Consider the following 22484-nt stretch of genomic DNA (forward strand, 5'->3'; position numbering starts at 1 on the left):
GATTTTTTTTTTTTGAGAGGTTGGCTCAATGGTCTGGGAGACCTCTCTGTGTTGGGTGCTGAGAGGTTGCTGCTGGCTCTCTGCTTGGTGATGCTTCTGGTGATGTTAGGCACCATGTGATGCTGAGGGTCAAACCTAGATCTCCCACATCAGAGCATGTACTCAGCTTATTGAACTATGTTGCTAGCTGAATTTTGTCAGGTAGAGGGATAACTTTCTCTGTGAGACAGAAATGTAGCTATGAACTAGACAATTCCTATCATTCCATTTTACTTTTGGTTTTGGCCACACTCAAGGCTTAGTCTTGGCCTTGCATTTAGGGGTTACTCTTGGAACACTTAAGGGGCCACATGGGGTACCGGGGATTAAATCCGAGTCAGCAGCTGTGTTCATGATTCACCCACTGTACTATCACTACCACCCGTTCTATTTGACATTTTTTAAAATGATATTTCCCTTTTACAACCAATCAACTTTTCACATAGGAAAAGTAAAGCTCAAAAAGTGTGGCCTGGGGCTGGAGCAATAGCATGGCAGGTAAGATGTTTGCCTTGCACGGGGCCGACCCGGGTTCCATTCCCAGCATCCCATATGGTCTCCCGAGTCCTGCCAGGGGTAATTATTGAGTGAATGAGCCAGGAGTAACCTCAGTGCATCTTTGGGTGTGACCCAAAAAAAACCCCAACAAAACAAAACAGTGTGGCCAGACCAACTTTGCTTGATGAACAAACGACATATTGATGCTGTGCTGCCCTTCTTGGCAAAGTCTGGCATGAAGAATACCAGGAAGGAACGGGGAGAAATGAGAGGACTGGAAACTGACTGGAGGCAGAGCAGCCCAAGGCATTTGTGCTGAATAACTATGGCCAGTTTTAGAAAGGATTCCGAAAGATAATTCTGATTGTGGTAAAAAAAAAAAAAAAGAAAAAAAAAGAAAAGGTAAGATGGCATTAGATTATTTGAGATGAACCAAACTGCCCTGAAAATACATCACAGAACTAACAAATGTGGGGAAGAGAGACAAACAGGTAGCCAGAAAGCAGATTCAATATAGCACTCACTCAGCCAATAGTGAAGTAATAAAAATAATGTTGAAAATATCTACCTACACACTCATCCATCTAAAATCAACTCCTTCATCATTTATTCTTCCATTTTGTGTTTTGTTTTACAAGGAATACTAGGAATTTAGATGGACTCTGATGAGTCTTTTGCTGAATCACTAATTTTTGCTGGAGGGGGCCTCCCAAGCTGTGCTCAGAGGCCCTGGGGGTCCTACCAGTTTTCACTGGCCAACGTGTCCAGTACTCCAATGCAATGACTCAAAGATACCATGCTACCTGGGCCCTGTCTGATTCCCATTTCCTAGGAATTACTCCAGAGACCCTGGAAGTGCTCTGGAGTGCCTAAGGCTCAGCCAGCAAAGCTTGGGGGCAATGAAGTATCCACCTGATGATACTTGGGACCATGTGGTACTGATGAAACTGGGTCTACACATGTGCTCACTGTTGTCCCATCTCCCAGTCCCTTATTGGATGATCTTACATCTAAGCATTCACAAAGGCTTTGTAGGTGTTCACTTTAAACACATACAAATTATTTCTCACACCATGTGGTGAGAAGTAAAAGTTAAATTTCTTTTTTTTGGCATAAGATTTAGAAATATAAATGAGGGCTGAGCCACAGTAGCAGAAAATTCACAGCAATCTTTTTCTACTTTCACCCAAGAGTCTGCAGGGCAAGGGTCAACCAGGTACAAAACTGATTTGACTCCCAAGGTTCAGGTTAATAAACCATGTAGTAAAGCTAGACTTGGTTAAATCATGAGCAAGATTTGGGGGCTCATTCTGTCAACCAGATAGATGCATACATGTGAGAGGAGACAGTTTGCCCTGAGTCACAGTTCGCAGTTGTGAAAAGGAAAGGAGGACTGAAAAAGAAGAGACAAACAAACAATGAATATAGTAAGCAGAGTTCCTGGTGGGAACCAAAAGAACTTTCAACAACCCTTGCCTGGAAGAATAGACAAGATAATAGTAAACTAGGTCCTCTCCAGGGACCAACCACATGAGGAAATTTAGACAAAGAGACTGAGGTAAAAGACCAGAGGATGTGGAATCTTTTTGGGCAATCACACATCCTTTCTTCGTTTGCCTGACTTGAATTGCAGCTGCTTCTTAGAGGCGTTTTTGTGAGATTCTTTAGCTAGTGCACATGTTGAACAGAGGGCAGAGGAGCCGCTCAGTGTAGGGCCAGGAGGAATGGGGTTAGTAACTCATGGAAAATTCTGTCGCACTCACTATGGACTCCGAGTGGTACTCCTGCTCTTCCTGAGGTCCAGGAGGGGGGTAGAGATTATTTTTTGAGGGATAAGAATGTAACTGTAACCTTTCAGTAGTTAAGATTCTGCATCTATTGAGTGAAACAGAGGTCTATCAAGTTCACTAAGTGAGCTATTTCGATAGGCATTACATGATGTTGGGGGCAAGAAAAGTCTATTTGTATGCTCAGCCCAGTCATCATTCTTTTTCAGTTACGATGAGAAAAATGACCACATTGATGTTGGTAGAGAAAACTGGGAGTAAAATTATGGATTAATATTAAGCCACTTTTTCTTATTTCCCATTTGTAAATTTCATCAAAAATGTTTGCCATTTCTCTTTCTCCTCATGCCTCTGTTTTTCCACAGGTGTGTATGCATGTGCCTATGTATGTATAATCCAGCATTGTTGGGAGGTTGTTTTTTTGGGCCACCCCTAGTGATGCTCAGGGGTTATTCCTGGCTCTGCACTCAGGAATTATACCTGGTAGTTCTCTGGGGACTACATGGGATGTTGTAAATTGAATCTGGATCATCCTCATGCAAGGTAAATGATTTTCCTGCTGTACTATTGCTCTGGTGCTAATTCTGCATTTTCTTTAATAAAATTACTGTTTTGCATTTGACTTTGACCTGATGAAGATTTATTGAAACCCAAGATTTCTAACCAAACACTAGATTTGCAAATTCAAATAAGAAGTGATTTTTATCAGATAAAAATGAAGTATCATTAAAATGGAAGAATAACTCTAGAAAATGTTAAGACAATTTAAATAAAGGTATGTTTATGTGATATATTTTGGTGTTGTTTTCATGAGTATCAACTTACATCCAAACTCACCCAGACATCAAACATATATAGCTCTGTGTTTATCAAACATATCTCCATAAGGGAATGTGAAGATAATTGAGAGATTCAGGACAGGTGGAGTGTGATGATAAAATTATTGATAAAGTTTTCTCTATCATTTTCAATTAAAACAAATGTTACAATTGTTTAATTTTCCTAACAGCCTTAAGAGCAATCTAAACTTCATTTACAACATAGACAATAAAGAAAGATGAATTATTGAAGGGAAATAGGAAGTAATATTGATGGTAATTTTCAATAGTTCATGCAAAAGTTATAGAACTTTCGGTATGGAACTAGGTCCTCCATTGCAAAAGGATTGTATCTAAATTATTCCAGAAGTGAGTAGGATCTCCTTTCTCTCACAATAATGAACACTAGCCATGTGTCCTCTGTCCCCTTCTACCCATCATCTTCATTGTGGTCTACTGAATAAATCAAAGAAAGAGAAAGGAAATCCTCCTTTAAGTCACTTAGAGATAGTTGAGACATACAGGCTGAAGTTAACACAGGTAAAGGGATCTCTAAAGCTCAATGGATCAGATTATATAAAATCATATTTTGAAGCAATGCATAAAATAAATCATGAAAAAAACATATTCTTTGTACTGATCAACATAGTAAAGCAAAGTTTGGAAACAAGTCACCCAAAATACATGTTAAAAAAAAAGATGTGTGTGTGTGAGAGGGAGGGGGGTCTAGATCTTATTTCAGTGGGAATAAATAAACTGACAAGCAAGGTGACAGTTTCTTGTTTATACTGAAATGTTATAAAATGAGGACCAGCTTGCGGCTACTAAAATAGCAAGTGACCTTCTGCATCTCTGATTCCAACCACTCAGCAGGGTTTTCTTTCTTTCTTTCTTTCTTTCTTTCTTTTTTTTTTTTTCCAACCAAAAGGGCTTATTTTAGCTTTCACTAGACATTTCAGCAAATGGTGCTCTCCAAAGGCTACAGTATCTCAGACACGAATTGCAAGGGTAGTTTCATTAGAATCTCACGTTGGTGGGAAAGTTGAGTGTATCTTTAAAACTGCTGCTTTCAGTGTTTGTAGCAAGGGCACCCAGGGTTCGCCAGGACTCCAGCAAGAAAGATGAGTCTAAAGCTCTACAGAGCGCTAGAGGATTTAGCATCTGAACTTCCTAATTTTTCTCTTCCTCTGCCACCCTGCCCCTCTGCCCGCCCCCCACCTCGTTTTTAACTCTCTTGAGAAAGGATGGTTTATTCTTGGTGAACTATTCCCCACCCCCACTCCCTTTGTTTAAAAAAAAAAAACAGGTACTCTTCGGACTTCTTGTATCTGGATGCCTACCTTGTCCAGCTCTGGGAATTTCTTAGCAATGATATCTTTGACTGTGTTTTTTTCATTGGGGTTGCTTCCCTGCGGTTCTGGTACTCCAATGATTCTTATGTTGTTCCTCTTGAAGTCATCTCCCAGGGCTCTGATTCGCTCTATAGCCATTTTGAGGTCTTTGGCCATGATTTGTTGTTGTCTATAAGCTTTCTGAAGCTCATCTTCCAGATCACTGATTCTGTCTTCGGCTGTAGTCATTCTACTGTTGAGGGCATCTAGTGATATTTTTATTTCATCTACCGATTGCTTTATTTGTGAGACTTCCGTTCGAAGGTTTGAAATTTCTGCTCTCATTTCTGCTCTCATTTCTTCCTGTATTTTCTTGGTAGACCGTTCCAGCGCTTCATTCATCTCCTCTCTTAATTTATTGGATGTCTGTTCCATATTTGCTTGGAGTAGGTCGAGTTTCCTCCAGATTTCCTCTCTGAATTGTTTATATGAGAGGTCGTAGATGTGAGAAGCCCCTGTTGAGGTTTCTGGTATCTTTTCTTCCCCCTCTCTTCTCGGAGGGGATTTTCGCTGCTTCTTCATATTGTTACGGAAGTATAGAGTTGGAGCTTAAAACAGCATGGTACTGGAACAAAGGCAGAGCCGTAGACCAATGGAACAGGTTGGAATATCCCTACACACAACCCCAAATGTATGACCATCTAATCTTTGATAAGGGAGCAAGAGATGTGAAGTGGAGCAAAGAAAGCCTCTTTAACAAATGGTGCTGGCAAAACTGGACAACCACATGCAAAAAAATGGGTTTAGACCTTGACCTGACACCATGCACAAAAGTCAGATCAAAATGGATTAAAGACCTCAACATTAGACCACAAACCATAAGGTACATTGAAGACAAGGTCGGCGAAACCCTCCACGATATTGAAGATAAAGGTATCTTCAAAGGTGACACGGAACTAAGCAATCTAGTAAAAACAGAGATCAACAAATGGGACTACATTAAACTAAAAAGCTTCTGCACCGCAAGAGATACAGTGACCAGAATCCAAAGACTATCCACAGAATGGGAAAGGATATTTACACAATACCCATCAGATAAGGGGTTGATATCAATGGTATATAAAGCACTGGTTGAACTCTACAAGAAGAAAACATCCAACCCCATCAAAAAATGGGGCGAAGAAATGAACAGAAACTTTACCAAGGAAGAAATACGAATGGCCAAAAGGCACATGAAAAAGTGCTCTGCATCACTAATCATCAGAGAGATGCAGATCAAAACAACCATGAGATACCACCTCACACCACAGAGATTAGCACACATCCAAAAGAACAAAAGCAACCGCTGTTGGAGAGGATGTGGGGAGAAAGGGACCCTTCTTCACTGCTGGTGGGAATGCCGACTGGTTCAACCCTTCTGGAAAACAATTTGGACGATTCTCAAAAAATTAGATATTGAATTCCCATTTGACCCAGCAATACCACTGCTGGGAATATATCCCAGAGAGGCAAAAAAGTACAATCGAAACAACATCTGCACATGTATTTTCATTGCAGCACTGTTTACAATAGCCAGAATCTGGAAAAAACCCGAATGCCCCAAAACGGATGACTGGTTGAGGAAACTTTGGTACATCTATACAATGGAATACTATGCAGCTGTTAGAAAAAAGGAAGTCAAGAATTTTGTAGTTAAGTGGATGGGCATGAAAAGTTTCATGCTGAGTGAAATGAGTCAGAAAGAGAGAGACAGACATAGAAAGACTGCACTCATCTATGGTATATAGAATATCAGAGTGGGAGACTAATACCCAAGAACTGTAGAAATAAGTACCAGGAGGTTGACCCCACGGCTTCGAGGATGGCCTCACGTTCTGGGGAAAGGGCAACTCAGAGAAGCGATCACCAACTACATTGTAGTCGAAGGCCATGTGGGGGAAGGGAGTTGCGGGCTGAATGAGGGCTAGAGACTGAGCACAGCGGCCACTCAACACCTTTATTGCAAACCACAACAGCTAATTAGAGAGAGAGAACAGAAGGGAATGCCCTGCCACAGTGGCAGGGTGGGTTGGGGGGGAGATGGGATTGGGGAGGGTGGGAGGGACGCTGGGTTTACGGGTGGTGGAGAATGGGCACTGGTGAAGGGATGGGTTTCCGAACTTTGTATGAGGGAAGTGTAAGCACAAAAGTGTATAAATCTGTAACTGTACCCTCAAGGTGATTCTCTAATTAAAAATAAATAAATTATTAAAAAAATAAAAAAAAAAAAAATAAAAATGGATTAAAAAAAAATAAAAAAAAAATAAAAAAAAAATAAAAAAAAAACACACCTTAGGAATATTCTTCCTAAAATACTGGGATCTCAGCCTCAGTCAGAATGATTAATGAATTTTTAATTCATCACTTGCCTTGAGGATTCAGAGAACCGCTGAAATCTCTATTTAGTTTACACTATGAGTGTGAAAGTGAAATTCTTAGGGGATTTGCTTTGAATAAATGACAGGGTATCTCCATGGACTTGCTCAAGGAGAATTTTAACAGCCTGCATTAGGTTTTTAGAATCCAGAGATTCTTCAGTATTTGTGCTTGGAGGCAGTACCTCTAACATATAAAATTGGTTAAAAGGTGAAATATTCAACCAAGTGTGATTTTGTATTTTTGGTAATAGAAAATTCATTTTACAAATTTTCTTTCATTAAACAGAACAAGTCTATTGGGTAAGGGTAAATAAAGTAGACAACAATGTCAGAACAGAAAATATTCACTCTAGGACCTTTCTAGTTTTTCTAATCTCTATTTAGAGATCATTACATTTTAGCATGAATGGAATTATACATCCAGCAACAACCATCAATAACATTTAAGCTTTAAATAGTCATCTAGTAGTGATCTGTTGACTCAATTTAAAAAGTAGTGTTTTAGCATGTCAGTTCTTCAAATGCTTTTAGAAGGAGTTGGGGGCATAAATAATCTAAAACTTATTTATAACTAAGTTTTATCGTCATGCAATTTTTATTTTCTTTCATCAATGAATTAGTATCACATTTGGTCTCCTTTTCAGACAAGTTCTAGTGCCAAATTTCATATTGGAAAATGCTATAACTCATCTTAATTTCATATAGCCTTGAAATAAAATGTTCCTAAAATTTTTCATAAAAGAATTAAAATATCAGGTTATGCTGTTGACTATAGAAAATGTGAGAAAAGATTCAAATAACTATGAATATAGAGAAAAACAATGAAAATGATCAGCTTAAAGGAAGTAATAAAATATACGGGCAAAAACTGAATGAAAAGTTGAATCAAATGGTTAACATTTTCTTAAATTTCAGGTAAGAAACTTTTAATTGAAGGCAGGAAAGGATGGCAGAGAGAAAAACTAAAAATAATTCTATATAGCATTTGTGTTTTAGCAGTCTGTCCAAAGAAAACAACATTATAGTGAGCAAAATAAATGAACTATCTGAGAGGGTGCCTTCTTCATAATTTAATAATGGAAAGCTACTTTGGATCCAAGGTCTTGTTTTATTTTAAGTGTGCATGTCTAATTTTTTTTGAAAAGAACAATTCTCTTTCCTCACACTAACAGAGTTGAGAAAGAATCATTATGAAAATAGTGCATTTCAAAGGTCAGTTTTACAGACCACCTTCACAGAACAATCAGAGAAAAATCAGCCTATTTAAGTGTGCTGGAAATGATGTGCTTTAACGGTGAAAGCAAAACCAGAAGATGGAGGAAGGCAACATGGACCCCTTAAGTCTTCTCTTTCATGCCCCTTGGGAAGTAACTTAACATTTCAGATTAACTAAATTCCTCATTTCTTTGGATTTGATTTTCCACCTACAGAAGGGCCTGTTACTAGTCCCGTTTCCTAAGGACTGTGTGCAAAGAATGGCAACGTGAGTCTGAGAGCTATAACGGGGATTACTTTCTTTGACTCATGATTCAAAAATCATTACAGGATTGTAGGATGAGAGTATAGCTCACAGTCTTTTTTGTTCTTCTCTGGAGGTCACATATGGTGGTGCTCAAGGGCTACTGTGGTTCAGTGCTTGAAGCTTGTTCCTGGCAGTGCTCAGGGAACCATAAAGTGCCAGGGATTGGAGCCAGGTCTACTGCAGGAAAAGCATGCACTTATCCCATTGAGCAATCACTTTTGCCCTAACACAGAGTCTTAAAGGCACCAGAAGAACCTTAGAACAACTACAATAAACAAAACCCAATATAATCCAGAAGCAATTCATATACTTGCCTATTGTCTTTTAAAAATTATATCTCATAGCCTGAAGGATAATTAGTGGTCACAAACAGTAAAAACCTAATACTGAAAGCTACTCAGGGCTATCATTAAGATTGACTTTTACCAATTTCATTTTTAAACAACTTGATTTTCAAATGAAACTGGTAAAGGTAAAAAAATTCATTTTTATTTTCTGAGCCAAACCTGGTGGAGCTCACACCTTATTACTAGTTTTGCTTTCAGGTATTACTTCTGGAGGTGCTTAATTGTGTGGTGTCCAGTGTCAAACTGGGTCAGTCCTGTGCAAGGCAAGCAATTGCCTTACCGATCATACTATCTCTGTCCCAGCATTTTTTGGCATGTGGATTCGCTGTTAATTTAAACAAAAGTAATTTCTCCCCTACTGTACTCCCCTTCTAGACATTTAGTTCAAGGATTTCTGACCTTTAAGAAGAATTAATTCAGAGAAAAAAATCTCTGAAGCAATTTTCCATTCCCAAAGGTTTAATCTGAAATTTTATAAGTAACTTGACTACTTAAATAATATTTAATTTACTAGTGTTTGAAAGCAATTGTTTATTAAACAGGAACCAAACCACATGGTTTTAGAAAAAACATCTGAAAACTAAACAGCAATTTCACAGTAAGCCTAATAAATAGTAAGTATCTTCTCGGATTCTAGGGTATATTTTCAAAGGAACACTTACATACTAAAATAAAGAAATTAAAGCAAATAATAAAAAGCCTCTCTAGCTAGAAATATTTTTAACAAGTTTTCCTATATTTGTGAACATCACAGAAATAAGCCCTGCACTGGTGGCTTTGAGGAGAGGCTTTGAAGCTCACTGTACACTGTGAAGATGACACTGAAGTATATTAGCCTCCATCAACCTGACCATGATTTGACATTTTTATATTTAATGGCCCATGTGGAATTTTAACTCTAAATAATTCTTCTCAGAATAGTTACCTGAAAATGTGACGCAGGCAGTACCCTACCACCCGAATCAGTTGGGAAGCCATCCAGAGTTTTTCCTGAGAACAACTGTCAGGACTGAAATGCTATTCAACATTGGGGCTGTTTTAGAAGTTCTCATATAAACTTAAACTTTACCTTTCTTCTAAGTTACAAACTGAGCTTCAGGAAATCTCCCTTACTCTCTTATTACAGAATATTTTGTCTCATATGTTTTTGCAAGTTAATTGGTATTCCAGTAGCTTTTCAAGTTCCTCCCTCACCTCTGTCATTTTTTCAGACAGTGGACTTGGAATCTTCTTATGACATTCTAAATTCTGTTTCAAAAATTAATCCAAGGGAAGTCCAAAATGGAAGATCAATTTTTCACAACTTCAACTCAAATTTGAAAAGATGATTTAGAACATTTGCCTAATCAAGTGAGTAACAGCACATTAGGAAATTTGAATTAATATAGATACAAGTATACAGTGACTAAGGCACATGCCCTGCTTGCATAGACACACGTTTCTAAGTACATGAATTAGCCATGCAAGTGTGTATTATTTTTAATGTAAATCTTAACATTTGTCCAGAACTTTGCTGTTCATAAAGTGCTTCCATTGCTGTTTTATTGTAGTGGTGGTGGTGTTCAGCAGTGCTTGATAAATTCTGGAGCTTCTCAGTATGAGGGATTGAATTCAGAGCTTCACACACATGAGGTGTGTGATCTATAACTTGAAATACCTCCCTGGCCTCAGAAAGTTCTTTGGTAGACATTGGACCATTTATTCAAGTTGCAGGAAATCACAGCACTGAGCATGACAATAGGGACTCAACATACCGCTATATAATTTTAGGCCATTTTATATTTCACTTGAGATTATCTAGAAAAATGAATTTGAATCACTTTGTGCCTGGAAACTCTAGAATGGTGAATTTTGACTACTGGCTATGGTTGGCCTCTAAACCATCAATGCTTCAATATTGTTCATTAATGCATAGCTGCCTTCAAGTCCCTTCCTCTCCACCAGTGTCCTTTTTCCTGGAAAGAAGTGGCAACAAAGGGCATTTAGGTATCAGAAGGTGGGAAACTATGATCCTTCAACATCATCTAGTGAATTCCCTTAATTTTAAAGTATGTAGCTGGAGCTTCAGACCAGTTTAGGACAAATCCACATGCCTAGCAGTGCAGTGAAGATTCAAATTGCCACGTGCTTTTCCTAAATTGCACACAGCAGAACCTTTGGGTGGAGGTGAGGATAGGGGAGCAGATGACATGGAAGTCCCCAAGATGTCATCCCTCAAGGTTGGGGAGAGGGATATGGGGCTGGGATGCAGCTTAGTGGTATAACACTTACTTCACATGTTCAAGCCCCAGAACAACCAAATAAATAAAGGAGAAGGAACTTTTCTCACTAGTTTAGTCTACTTTATTCATATTAACTCACTAGATAGTCGCTCCTAAATTTAATATTTATCTGTGATGAATACAGGAGTATCACAGTCTACAGGAAACCTATAGCTAGGGTTGAAATCTATTTTTGCACCACTTATTAGTGAGTAGTTAGAAATGTATGGAAAAAAGGGCCAGGACATAGTACAATGGGTAGTGTGATTGCCTTGCACACAGCCAGCCAGAATCCCATATCATCCCCTAGGCACCTCCAGGAGTGCTGAAAATAAATCCAGGAATAATCTCTGTGCAGTGCTAGATGTGGCCCCTGACTCCCACCATCACCAAGAAAAAGAATGAAAAAGAAATGTGTTTGATACATTTCTACATTTGAAATTATACATATGCACACATACATACAATATGCACAGACAAATTTAAGCAGTAGTAAAATTGTTATCAGAAGAATAAGTCTTTATGGGTTGCTACCTTAGGACCACAGAACTTACTTGGGGCTCTAATAAAGTAGCATTTATTGGTTTATTTTGTTGCTGTTGTTGGTTTTGGGGCCATCTCTGGTGGTGCTCAGGTCTTCTTCCCTGGCTCTATGCTCAGGGATCACTCCTGGCAGGCTCACAGGACTGTAAGTGGTTCTGGGGATTAAACCTGGGATTGTCTTATGCAAGACAGTGCATTACTCACTGTACTCTCTATAGTCATGAAAGTTATGATTTAAATGCTACCAACATTTATAGAAGTTCCCCAAATAATTCAACACTAACAATATATTAAATATTTCTAGGTATCCTTGTGGAACAATGGAATATTTAATGGAATAATGGAACACTACAAGGATTAGGTTACGGTTAGTTTGTCTTTTAAAAACTTCCCTCTTAATATTAAGCTTCGGTAACAGGTGAATTTAAAAATGTTCATCTCTTTTTGCAAGGAGGAGGGAAAGTGTAGGCCATAGCCAGCTGTGTTCAGGGATCGTCCTGGCAGTGCTCAAAGGACCATCTGTGGTACTGTGATTAAAGGCTAAAGATAAGGCAAGTGGCTTGTCCTTCTATACTCCATCCATTTATCTCAGTTTCTGAGGTTAAATTTTCACTCCATAAACACACAAAAAAATAAGGGAAAATCTTATGTTTATGATTATATTCACATTTCTGTCTTTATTTGAAAAGAAAAATACCAAATCAAAGAGTGAGCTGAGCCGATGGGAGAAAAAGTCAGTTTCTTCTCTCTTGAGCATTACAGCAAATTTGATGGAGTATTTTTTGTTTAGTTTTTGAAAGCATATTATTTGACTGTTTGAATTGTCTGGTATCTCATGGATATACTGTCAATCATCCTGCAGTTTCAATGAGTTTTCATTAAGTATTAATTTTACAGAATCCCTAACTCATCTGAGAGCTATAGTGGAAGAGCAAAAATACAAGTCTCCACTTTTTTTCTTTACTTCTCTGTTGGGGATTCTTTAACCACCTTCCTCAATCTGGCAGTGTTGGCTGCAAAATTATATTCCCAAAAAGAAAAACCACATCTTCCATTCCTGTTTGCAGTAAAATTCTGGCAAAATCTGCTACGGATGCTTCAACACTAATTTGTGACTTACTTTTGTGCTTCTTTTATTTTATGGCTTTTTATCCTGTGGAATTTTAGGATACATCCTCAAATGTCTTAATTTTTTTCCTCTTCGATTTTGTCACATTTTGTTTCCTATTCCAAGTATTGTGGGTATAAGACTTTTCTGATAAGAGATGTAGCTGATAGGAAGGAATAGTCTCTATTTCTCCATTACTAACTCCTTTTGAAAGCCTCGATACATAACTAACTCTGGAGAATTGCTCAGTGTTGAATTTCTTCATATGCACGTGAGGGTGATTTCTCCACTGACAATCTAAATGCATTGGTGTAAGGCAGATATAGATTGTCTTACGCATAAAAGAATTTCTATGTTTTCTCCATACATCAAAAATTGAATAGTTCCTCTGGTATACTTTTAGAAAGATTTTGGTGTTTTGAAGAACATTCCTTACAGTTAACAGCCCCTACAAATGATTTGGAGATCAGCATAAGGTTGTCCATATAGTTCTTTGGTTCTTAATATGTGTTTTTAGTAAAAATTTGAAAAATTGAAGACCGAATTACACATTAGCTAGTAAAAGAAATCCTTTAAAAATCTTCTTTTCAGTGACCCAGTTTCAGACTAATATTGCAGTTGTACGCATTTCATTGTTTTGCAGAAATTAGAGGAAGCAGACTAGGTCTTCTAAGAACCAAGAGAGAAGTTAAAAAATTGTTTAGTGTGGGGCCGGAGCGATAGCACAGCGGGTAGGGCGTTTGCCTTGCACGTGGCCGACCCGGGTTCGATCCCCGGCATCCCATATGGTCCCCCAAGCACCGCCAGGAGTAATTCCTGAGTGCAAAGCCAGGAGTAACCCCTGAGCATCGCTGGGTGTGACCCAAAAAGCAAAAAATAAAATTGTTTAGTGTGATACAGCCTTGAATTTATCTAGTGGCCAAAGCGAAATCTTCTATTTTTTTTTCTCTCTGTGACTGCTTACCACCAGCTAGATTAGTAAATGCTCGTTAATCAAGCCATGTGAGAATGTCATTGTGCACACTCCATAAGCTCCCTTGCAGCCCCAGACAGACCGCAAGGAAGGAGCTGGCTCCTGGCATGTTCTGCGATGGGAATGCCAATTCACTTTTGAGTGAGGTGCTCTCTATGTTTGATGGGAGGAAACACAATATAATGATTAAAGAATTTTTTGGATGTTACTCAGATCTGAATTCACATGCTTATTTTTGTTTTTTATAAGTTTGCAATGTCTGAGTTTCAATTCTTTTCATCTTTAAAATTGATGTACAAAAACTTAAATAACGGGCCGAATAGGACCGTTATTCGAAGAAAAGCAACATTGTTCTGTACAATGTATATGCTCAGTAAAGATGATTATATCATATTCAATCTACGGTTATTATTAATGAGGCTTGTTCATGACAGATACTTTGTGTAGAATTTTAAAATATGAACAAATTTAATTTGCACACAGAGTGGGAACTACTACATGTCTGGTTGACAAGTGAGATTCAGATTAGGCGACTACCTAAGAGAACAAAAGCGCCGGCAGAGCTGGAGAGATGTACAGAGGAGGGGTGTTTGCCTTGCTCATAGTGGACCCGGTTGGATCCCTGCTGCTCCATATGGTCCCCTGAGCCTGCCAAGAGTGATCTATGAGCACAGAGCCAGGAGTAATTTCTGAGCACTGTATTGTGTGGCATCCCTAAGGAAAAAAGAGCACAAACAGGTTTAGAACTAAAATACACATCAGATCTGTTCTGTGCCATGTCTCAGCTCAGAAACCGAGTTCTTAATCGCCTTGCCGTACCAGGGATGCTATGACAGCATCACTTTCCTGCCCAGTGATACTGTTACTGACATAGTGTTATAGTGAAGCAAGTGGAAGTTTGGGGGATGGTTCAGGAAAGAACCAAGGTACCTTGTGGTTGGACACTCAGAGTTGTGCCCACTAGATGGCATTGCTGTTTTAACCAAATGTGAGTCAAGCCAGGGTTAGGCGTGTGCTAACCTTGAGAACATTGACAGGACAGTCCAATCTCATCTGTAAAAGGCTGATGGAAGAAATGTTCAAAAGTTAAAGACCGTCTAGATATCCCTACAGGTATCTTCAAATAATTAAGGAAAGTGCATCTAGTTCATTTTGAGTGTCAATGTCAGTATAGAAAATCTGGATGAATTTTGACATTATCTAGTCCAAATGCATTAGTTCACAGATGATTAGGTTGAAACCCAGATTGAAAAAATGACTTGTCCAGGGTTATCCAGATTGAAACCATTTGTCTATAGTTATTTTGTTCTTTTCTTATAGTACTTTATTACTAATTTTGGGAGGTGGGATGGAGGTATCACACCTGTTCTGGGTTTATTCCTAGTTCCATGCTCAGGGATCACTTTAGGCAGTGCTTGGGGTACTACATGTGGTATTAGGGATCAAAACAGGTTGGGTCATGTGCAAGGCAAGCATCTTACCTCTGTATATGCCCTATACTAGTTTCCACTAACATTATATCAGAAAGAAACTGAGTTCTGACTCTCAGAAGATTTTCAGTTTTGGGTATGGGGACACAGATTGCAAGAACTGTGGTTTTGTTTCATTAGGTTTTAAACATGTGTTCTAAATCAATAGTAGGCTTAGTCAATTATATACAAAGTAAGATAAAAGAAAAATATGGTTTTGGTTTATCTATTTTTAACATGTCCCCTTGGAAAGATCGAGTGTCTCAACTAAAAAGTACTGTCTCTAGTGGTTGACAGTACAATTTGTGGCTATTAAACATGTAGGAGATGGCAGGGTAAACAAAAGGTTTGTGTAATCATATTGCCTGCAGTGGAAATTGGTTTTATTTCTTAGTAACCACAGATTCTTGGGAAGGTCAATAGAAGCCTTTCGGACTCTGTTTCCATCTGTAAAATGGGCATACTGTTGCTACCTTCTCTTTTACTGTGCTTGTAAAAATTAAATGTGTCTGATGTGTTTTCAGGGAAGCTTAAGACAAGGTTAATGATAGCAATAAACATGATGAGTTTTCTTATTTACAGTTATTTAGTTTCAGCTTCTCTCAATTGTGAATGCCATTACAGGTGCTATGTCAACAACTTCTCTGTCACATGTTGCATTGCTTAACAAGAGGAAACCACATTTCAGGTTTTATAACTATATAACAGTGCCTCTTCCTCAAACAGATGGTGGAAGTAGCCAAGATACATATGGCATGTATTTAATTATATGTTCACATCAATTTTATTTAAAACACTCGTAGGCTTTCGGATCCTACTCATAGTGTAGACAGAGAAGGTGACTAAGCACATGAAATACAAATAATAATAGCTAAGAGCTACTGAGTCCTCGCTGACAGCCGAATATTGCTGTCTTACAGGTGTTATCTAACAACCATGTTGTCCAAAAACTTGTATGTTTTGCTTTGAAAAGATAAAGTTCACTGGGATTGAGACTCTCACTCAAATAATAATCCACAGAGCCGGGATTTGAACCCAGGGGGCTTGCTTCTGAACCATCCTTCCCTGCCATCTCTCAGGGCAGGACAGGATGAGGCCTCCGAGGTTCCTGATCCCTAGAAAAGTTAAGTCCTGGCCTAATATCCCTCATGGATTCCTGGAAACTTCTACATCAAGAAAAAATGATGCATAATGAGAGAAGGCCTGGAATAAGGTCGTTTCATGTATCTTCAGTGAGGATTGTTTTATTTTCTTTCTCATCAATGTCATCATGAAACAACATTGATGGAAAAATCAGTTGAGAACTCGCAGTCCACTAAATGTTTCCCAGAGGCCTGTGCAGCCACTGTTTCTGTAGCTCTCCTGCTATTAACAGGCATATCCTTTGCCCTAGAGTATAATGTAGTAAATCTCTGTCAATATTTTTTATGGCAGTTAGTCAATGAGATCAGCTGATTCCAGTAAACATAGAATAGGCTTCAAAGCTTTGTAGGCAATGAAAAGTTGTGACAAATCAAAAGACAGTGCGAACTCAGAGACCCTTCACGACCATCCTTGGGAACCCTTCTCATCACAGAGCAGAAAGCTCAGGGTGCTGATGCCATCGTGCCTGCGAGGGGCCCTGCTCTGAAGAGCTTATTTGTTGCTCTTCTGTTCTAGAACTTTCCAAACTACACTTGTCATGGCCAATGACCAGACTCTTCCTGTTGAGAATCCCTGAATTCAAACTCACCTGAATGACAGACAGAGGTCTTTCCATATAATTCCCCTATCTTTTCAAAGAAGGAAACAGCTCCCACTTGTCATTTGTCCTCAGCTCTCTGAGAGGGCAAGCGCTCTCTTCATTCAGTTATTACATATTGTTGCTATCTCCCTTAGCGATTCCACTTTAAATAGCCCCACTTTGAACACTTGCTGATTTTTCCTGTTTATATTAATAACATTTTCCCTTCAGTGATGAACCCAAATTCAACAGATAGCATCTGTTCTTTACAGATAGCATCTTTCTATTTATAATTTCCTCTTTTTTTCATCCCCTTGCTAGAAATACACTTCTGAGGGGTTGGGAAGCAATAACAGCTATAAGAATACATTTTGAAATCCACTGTTTTTCTCAGTAGAAACTATAAATTCAAGAATTTCAACTGAGACCTAGGAAAACAACTATACTCCATCTGATAAAGACAACTGCAAAACAGACTCTTCCATCAGGAATGAGGAGGAGGCTTCCACTTACCGATCTCAGTCATGGTGATGCCTGGTGCTAGCTGCCCATTGTTGAAAGAGCTATAGGTAAACAAGTTGGGGACAGAGGTGAGGTCATAGATAGGTTCTTGCTTTATCTGTTTGATTCCAGTCATGTCGAGTCCGGACTGATCAGGAGATGGCTGGCCTGAATCCACGCTGTAATAACCCTCTGACTTGGGCAGATCGATGACGTGTCCATTGGCGTAGGTGCCACCGGCCTCATTGTTCAGGTTGCTGAGGCCGTTGGTGATGCTGCTGCCGTACACCCTGGCAAGGGCTTCTGCCTCCCCGCTCTGCTGCTGCCGCTGCTCCTGCAGCCGCTGCTGATGCTTCTGCACCTCAGCGTACAGACTGTCCCTCTGCTTCTTGGACATCCTCCCAAACTTCACAGCTGGGGTGGAGAGAAAAGGAGACAACAACATTTGGGCCATCATGTTGGTTAAACACCACGAGTCCCAGGACCCAGGGGCAAACGTCCTCTCAACTCCAACTTCACAAACCCTTGGCACCAGAGCCTCAGAGGCCGTATCACTGAACTCCACAGGTGATGAAAGGTTATATTCATGGATGTCGATCCTGGTTCTTGAGCATGGTGAGAACTAAAGTCTATTAGGAAGAAATGTCAAGGCTATGTTTTTTTGTTGCTAAGAAATTTAGAAGGCCTATTTCTTTGTTCTTTCTTACATTTAAAACAAACAAAAAATCCAAACCCAACAACCTCACTTCACCCTCAATTACTAAAAAGGACTTACTATTAAAATGTCAATCAACACTCATTCTTAGCTTTCCAGCTCTCAGCATCAGGGTTACTGGATTTCTGGAGAGGGCCCTATTTCACTATTTTCTAAATAACATGTTGGGAAGGCCAAGGATGTAGGAAAGGCAATAAACACTGTTTGAAGTAAACCACATCATTTGCCTTCAGTTGGTTTTTGGAATCAAATGAAAAGACTCTTTGGAAAAGAGCAATTTTATGCATCCATTGCCGAGCAGAAGAGCCAAGCCCGCTTTCTAGTTTTATCACCCTCAAATTGTATGCTGGCCATTTTTTCTAACAGAATCGTTAGTTGTTCTGAGGTGGGTGTGGGGAAGAAGAGAAAGGCTTTCTAGCTGTCGCAGAAAACTAGGAAGATGCTTTGATCTAAATGTATTGTTTCTCATGGCGTTTAACCCCCTGAACTGTTATGAATGTTGACATTTTCCCTCACAAACTGTCGGTTTCCATTTTAGACTGAGCGTCCTGAGTCAAGGGGCTGCTTGGTGTGACTCCCAAGTTCTCTGTTCTTCAGCTTGTGTTAGCAGTGGAGACAATGATAAACTTGGATGGTTCTTTTATAGTCTTACACAGGTTTCTTTGGGTGAGTGTTGGTGGCCTTCCTCACAGTGCTCAAAGGGACCATGGTCTTCTCCTAATCATATTTAAATTTTTTTTTCTTTTTGGGTCACACCTAGTGATGCTCAGGGGTTACTCCTGGCGCTGCACTCAGGAATTACCCCTGGCAGTGCTCAGAGGACCATATTGAATGCCGAGGATTGAACCAGCCGCATGCAAGGCAAATGCCCTCCCCACTGTGCTATAGCTCCAGCCCCTCTCCTAGTCATATTTGGTGATCAGGCCCAGTGATGTAGTTCTGCTCAGGTAAAACGGTGTTAGGGACCATTAGGGCAACCCCAGCAGTGCTCGAGATTTGTATAGTTCCAAGATTCAAACGCAGGGTCTTCTTGGAGCACACGCCTACTCCAAGTCTCTGAGCTATCCCACTTGTCCCAGCTTTCTTTTCTTTTGTGGCATTCTTGCTGTCACCTATTGGTATTAGTAGATCAGGGAAGATAGAAGAAAGTGGAGAGTGGAGGGTAGAATCATGTTGAGCTATCTGATTCTGTCATTAGGGTTAAGTGAGAATAATAAGTGGCAAAGTTGGCTTTGCTTGTTTGGGGGCCACACCTGGCTGTGCTTGGGGCTGACCTGGTTCTGCACTCAGGGCTCTCTCTTGGTGAGCCTGGGGAACCATATGGGGTGTTCAGAATTGAACCCAGGTTGGACCTGTACCAGGCAAGTGCCCTCTGCAGCATCTCTCCAGCTCCTAACATTCTTGAGAATTCTTTGAAAGGCTGGCAGAAGGGATTCCTGCTGTAGATGACTTGACACTTCACTTGTCTTCCTCCCCCCCACTATTTCATCAATTTATTTATTTTTTCTCCTGCTAACAGAACTCCCACATTTTGTGGGAGCTTTGACTGTTCAGAATGGGCACCTCACTGCCCAGTTGCCCTCCCTCCGGGGGTGGCTGGGTGGTGCCATTCTCGTCATGCCACGAGTGAATGCTCAGGATGTGGAGCCAGACTGTTCACTCCTCATTGCCGGCTGCACATTCAGAGCAGCCCAAATTTCTAACTGTTTAAGCCTTCTCAAAACTCTCTTCTGATTTTCTGGTACTGTCTAAGAAAGAAAACAAAGTGGTAATTATCCAATAATTTGTCTGAATGAAGACAGTTAATCTGGTTAATTCAGACCAAAATCTCTTTTCCACCTCAATTGTCATTTTTATAGGGATTTGAATCATTTAGACCATTGTGCTTAACTTTGTTTGCAGACACTGTCTTAGATTAGGGCCTGTTCTCTGCAGACAAATTGACTTGCTCACTAATTGAGGTGGGCTTTCTAGTTTGTCCTTTAGACAAAATTTTATCTTTTAATTTTTTAGTAACTTTTAGGGACAGTTCCTCCCTGGCTTTAGGTGATGCCTTTCCAAATAATTTTCTATATATAATTCTCTGGGGAAAAAAGCTTTTCAATAAGAAAAAAATGACAAATTTAGTTCGAAAGAAATACTGGCTCCAAGAATACAGTATGATACACTTATTTATTTTTTTCTGTTTTTGTGTTCATTTGGTTCACAACAGCCCCCTCTTTTTTTTTTCTTGAGTGGGGAGCCATACCTGGTAGTGCTCAAGGCTTACTCCTTACTCTGAGACCAGGGATCACTCCTGGTGGGCTCCATATGGGGTGCCGAGTATCAAATTTGGGTTGGGTGAGTGCAGAGCGTACCCTACCCACTATACCATCACTCCTGCCCACCACACCACTTTTTAAATTAACAGAGCTATAGTGCTGAATCCAAATTTTTTATCTACTGCTATAGGTCCTTGCACCCAATTTGCTGTACAATCTAGCCCGGTGTTTCTTTTTAAACCTCTTTCCATTTAAGTTGTTTTTTAAAAAAGATTCCTCAAAGTTCAGGTGAAATGCACATTGTGGTGGATTGATACTGATAATAATTCTGATTCCTCTGACCTATTTCCATGCACTTCCATATCAGTTTGCAGTACTTTTTCCCCCCTATTTTTGGGTCACACCCATCATTGCACAGGGATTACTCCTCTCTCGCTTATGCACTGAGGAATTATTCCTGGCAGTGCTCAGGGGATCATATGGGATCCTGGGATTTGAACCCAGGTTAGCCACATGCAAGGCAAATGCCCTACCCGCTGTGCTATCGTTTCAGCTCCTGCAGTGCCTTTTCATTGGGTTCGGGGGCATTCTGTTCCATCTATGACTCGATAACGCAGCATGCTCTGGCCAACAGATATAATGTACCATAAACAGACAATTCAAAAGTGTTTGCATGACAGAGTCCCTTATCGCGCCTAACCTAGCTTGCTAGAGGCTAAGAGTAAGCAAAGCTAAGCTACCTCAGTCATCCATCGTGAGGTCTACTACAGTCCACAGAGGCAGGGATTGGCAGTTGGCAGCAGGGAAAGGAGTGAGCCTAGCCACTCCTACTTGGATATTAAATTTAAAAACTTCAGATTCAGAATTTGCTAATTATTACTGACCTTTCTATTGGAGATTCCAATGTTAAGTAAGTATGTTAGCAACTTCTCTGCCCTAGGACACATCTGAAAACTCAAGGGTAGTGACTTTTCCGAGAAACCACCTTATTAGGTCGCTGAACAACTAAAATAATTTTAAAGAAGCAACTTAAATCTAGACTACATTTTAGAATTATCAGTTTTAATTTTAAATCATGGACTTTGCTGAAAATCACATTAATACTGTTTTAGAATGACTTTTCATTCACTTTAGAAATACTGATGAGCCAATATTTCAGTATTATTTCTCTTCTTGTAATAAAGTGGTTACATATTTAGGAAAATTACAGGACATGGAAAAAATAAACTTGTATATATTACTTTATCATTATTTATATACACTTGTTGCCTTTGTAGGTCTATTTAACTATTATATTTTGAAGTACTATTATTCGTCTTATCACTGCATTCATCAGAAAGGTATATATTTTAGATGTTTGCCCCTCTAAAACTTGGGTCTTCTGTTAATGCAGTTCACTTGAGTATAGAGACACTCTCTTGTTAAACTACTGACTTTCAAAGATGCTAGTATAATCTATATACAGTGCAAGTGCCTTATAAATATTCAGTGAGGATGTATTTGCTCAAGATATGCTCTCAACACTCATTTTGACCCCACACTGGCAAAGAACAATTTTATTTAAAACTCTCAGAAACCTATTTTTTGATTTGATTTATTTTGATTGTGGGATTCTAAATGGAATGGATGGTAGATCATTTTCATATAGCCATTTTGGAAACTATTGTATTCATGTTGGTTATAAAGTTCTCTATAATTAGTTCTTGCTGATTAACAAGCAAATTTTTTACATTTTAATTTAACTTTAAACAATCTCAAGGATCTGCCATTTTTATAATTCTCCAAACCTTGCTTTTTGTTTGTGTGTGGGCGGCGGTGGGAGGGGTGATGGGGAGGTTGTATTTGGATCACACCTTGCATTGCTCAAAGGCTACTCCTGACTTTGAGGGGTCAAATCAGTGGTTCCTGAGGTGTGCTTGTTGATGATTAGAAAAAATTCTCTTATCCCTCTCATGTCTCCAATAGAAATTCCTAGGATAATGAACATTTTCTTAGCACCCAATGAAGTAGCCACAGGGCAAATATGGTTCTCAAAAACTTGAAATAGACTGCTTCTGAACAACTGAATTTTCATTAAAACTCTAATTGATTTAAATTCAAATAATGACAAATGCATCTAAGTCAGAAACTTTAGTGACCTTTATAGAATAGCATCCATCTTTTTAAATAGA

At 39.3% G+C, this 22484-nt stretch overlaps 1 protein-coding gene across 1 annotated transcript in view; it reads right to left on the reverse strand.

The window, feature by feature from the left end:
• The window catches only part of RORB (RAR related orphan receptor B), a 236070-nt gene that overhangs the window by 40267 nt on the left and 173319 nt on the right, over window positions 1-22484 (reverse strand). The window contains exon 4 of the mRNA XM_055136616.1: window positions 17350-17751. Coding sequence (XP_054992591.1) covers window positions 17350-17751 — 402 coding nt within the window. The remainder of the gene's footprint in view (window positions 1-17349; window positions 17752-22484) is intronic.

This window comes from Sorex araneus, chromosome 1 (assembly GCF_027595985.1).
Source record: "Sorex araneus isolate mSorAra2 chromosome 1, mSorAra2.pri, whole genome shotgun sequence".
In the NCBI taxonomy this organism is placed as follows: Eukaryota; Metazoa; Chordata; class Mammalia; order Eulipotyphla; family Soricidae; genus Sorex; species Sorex araneus.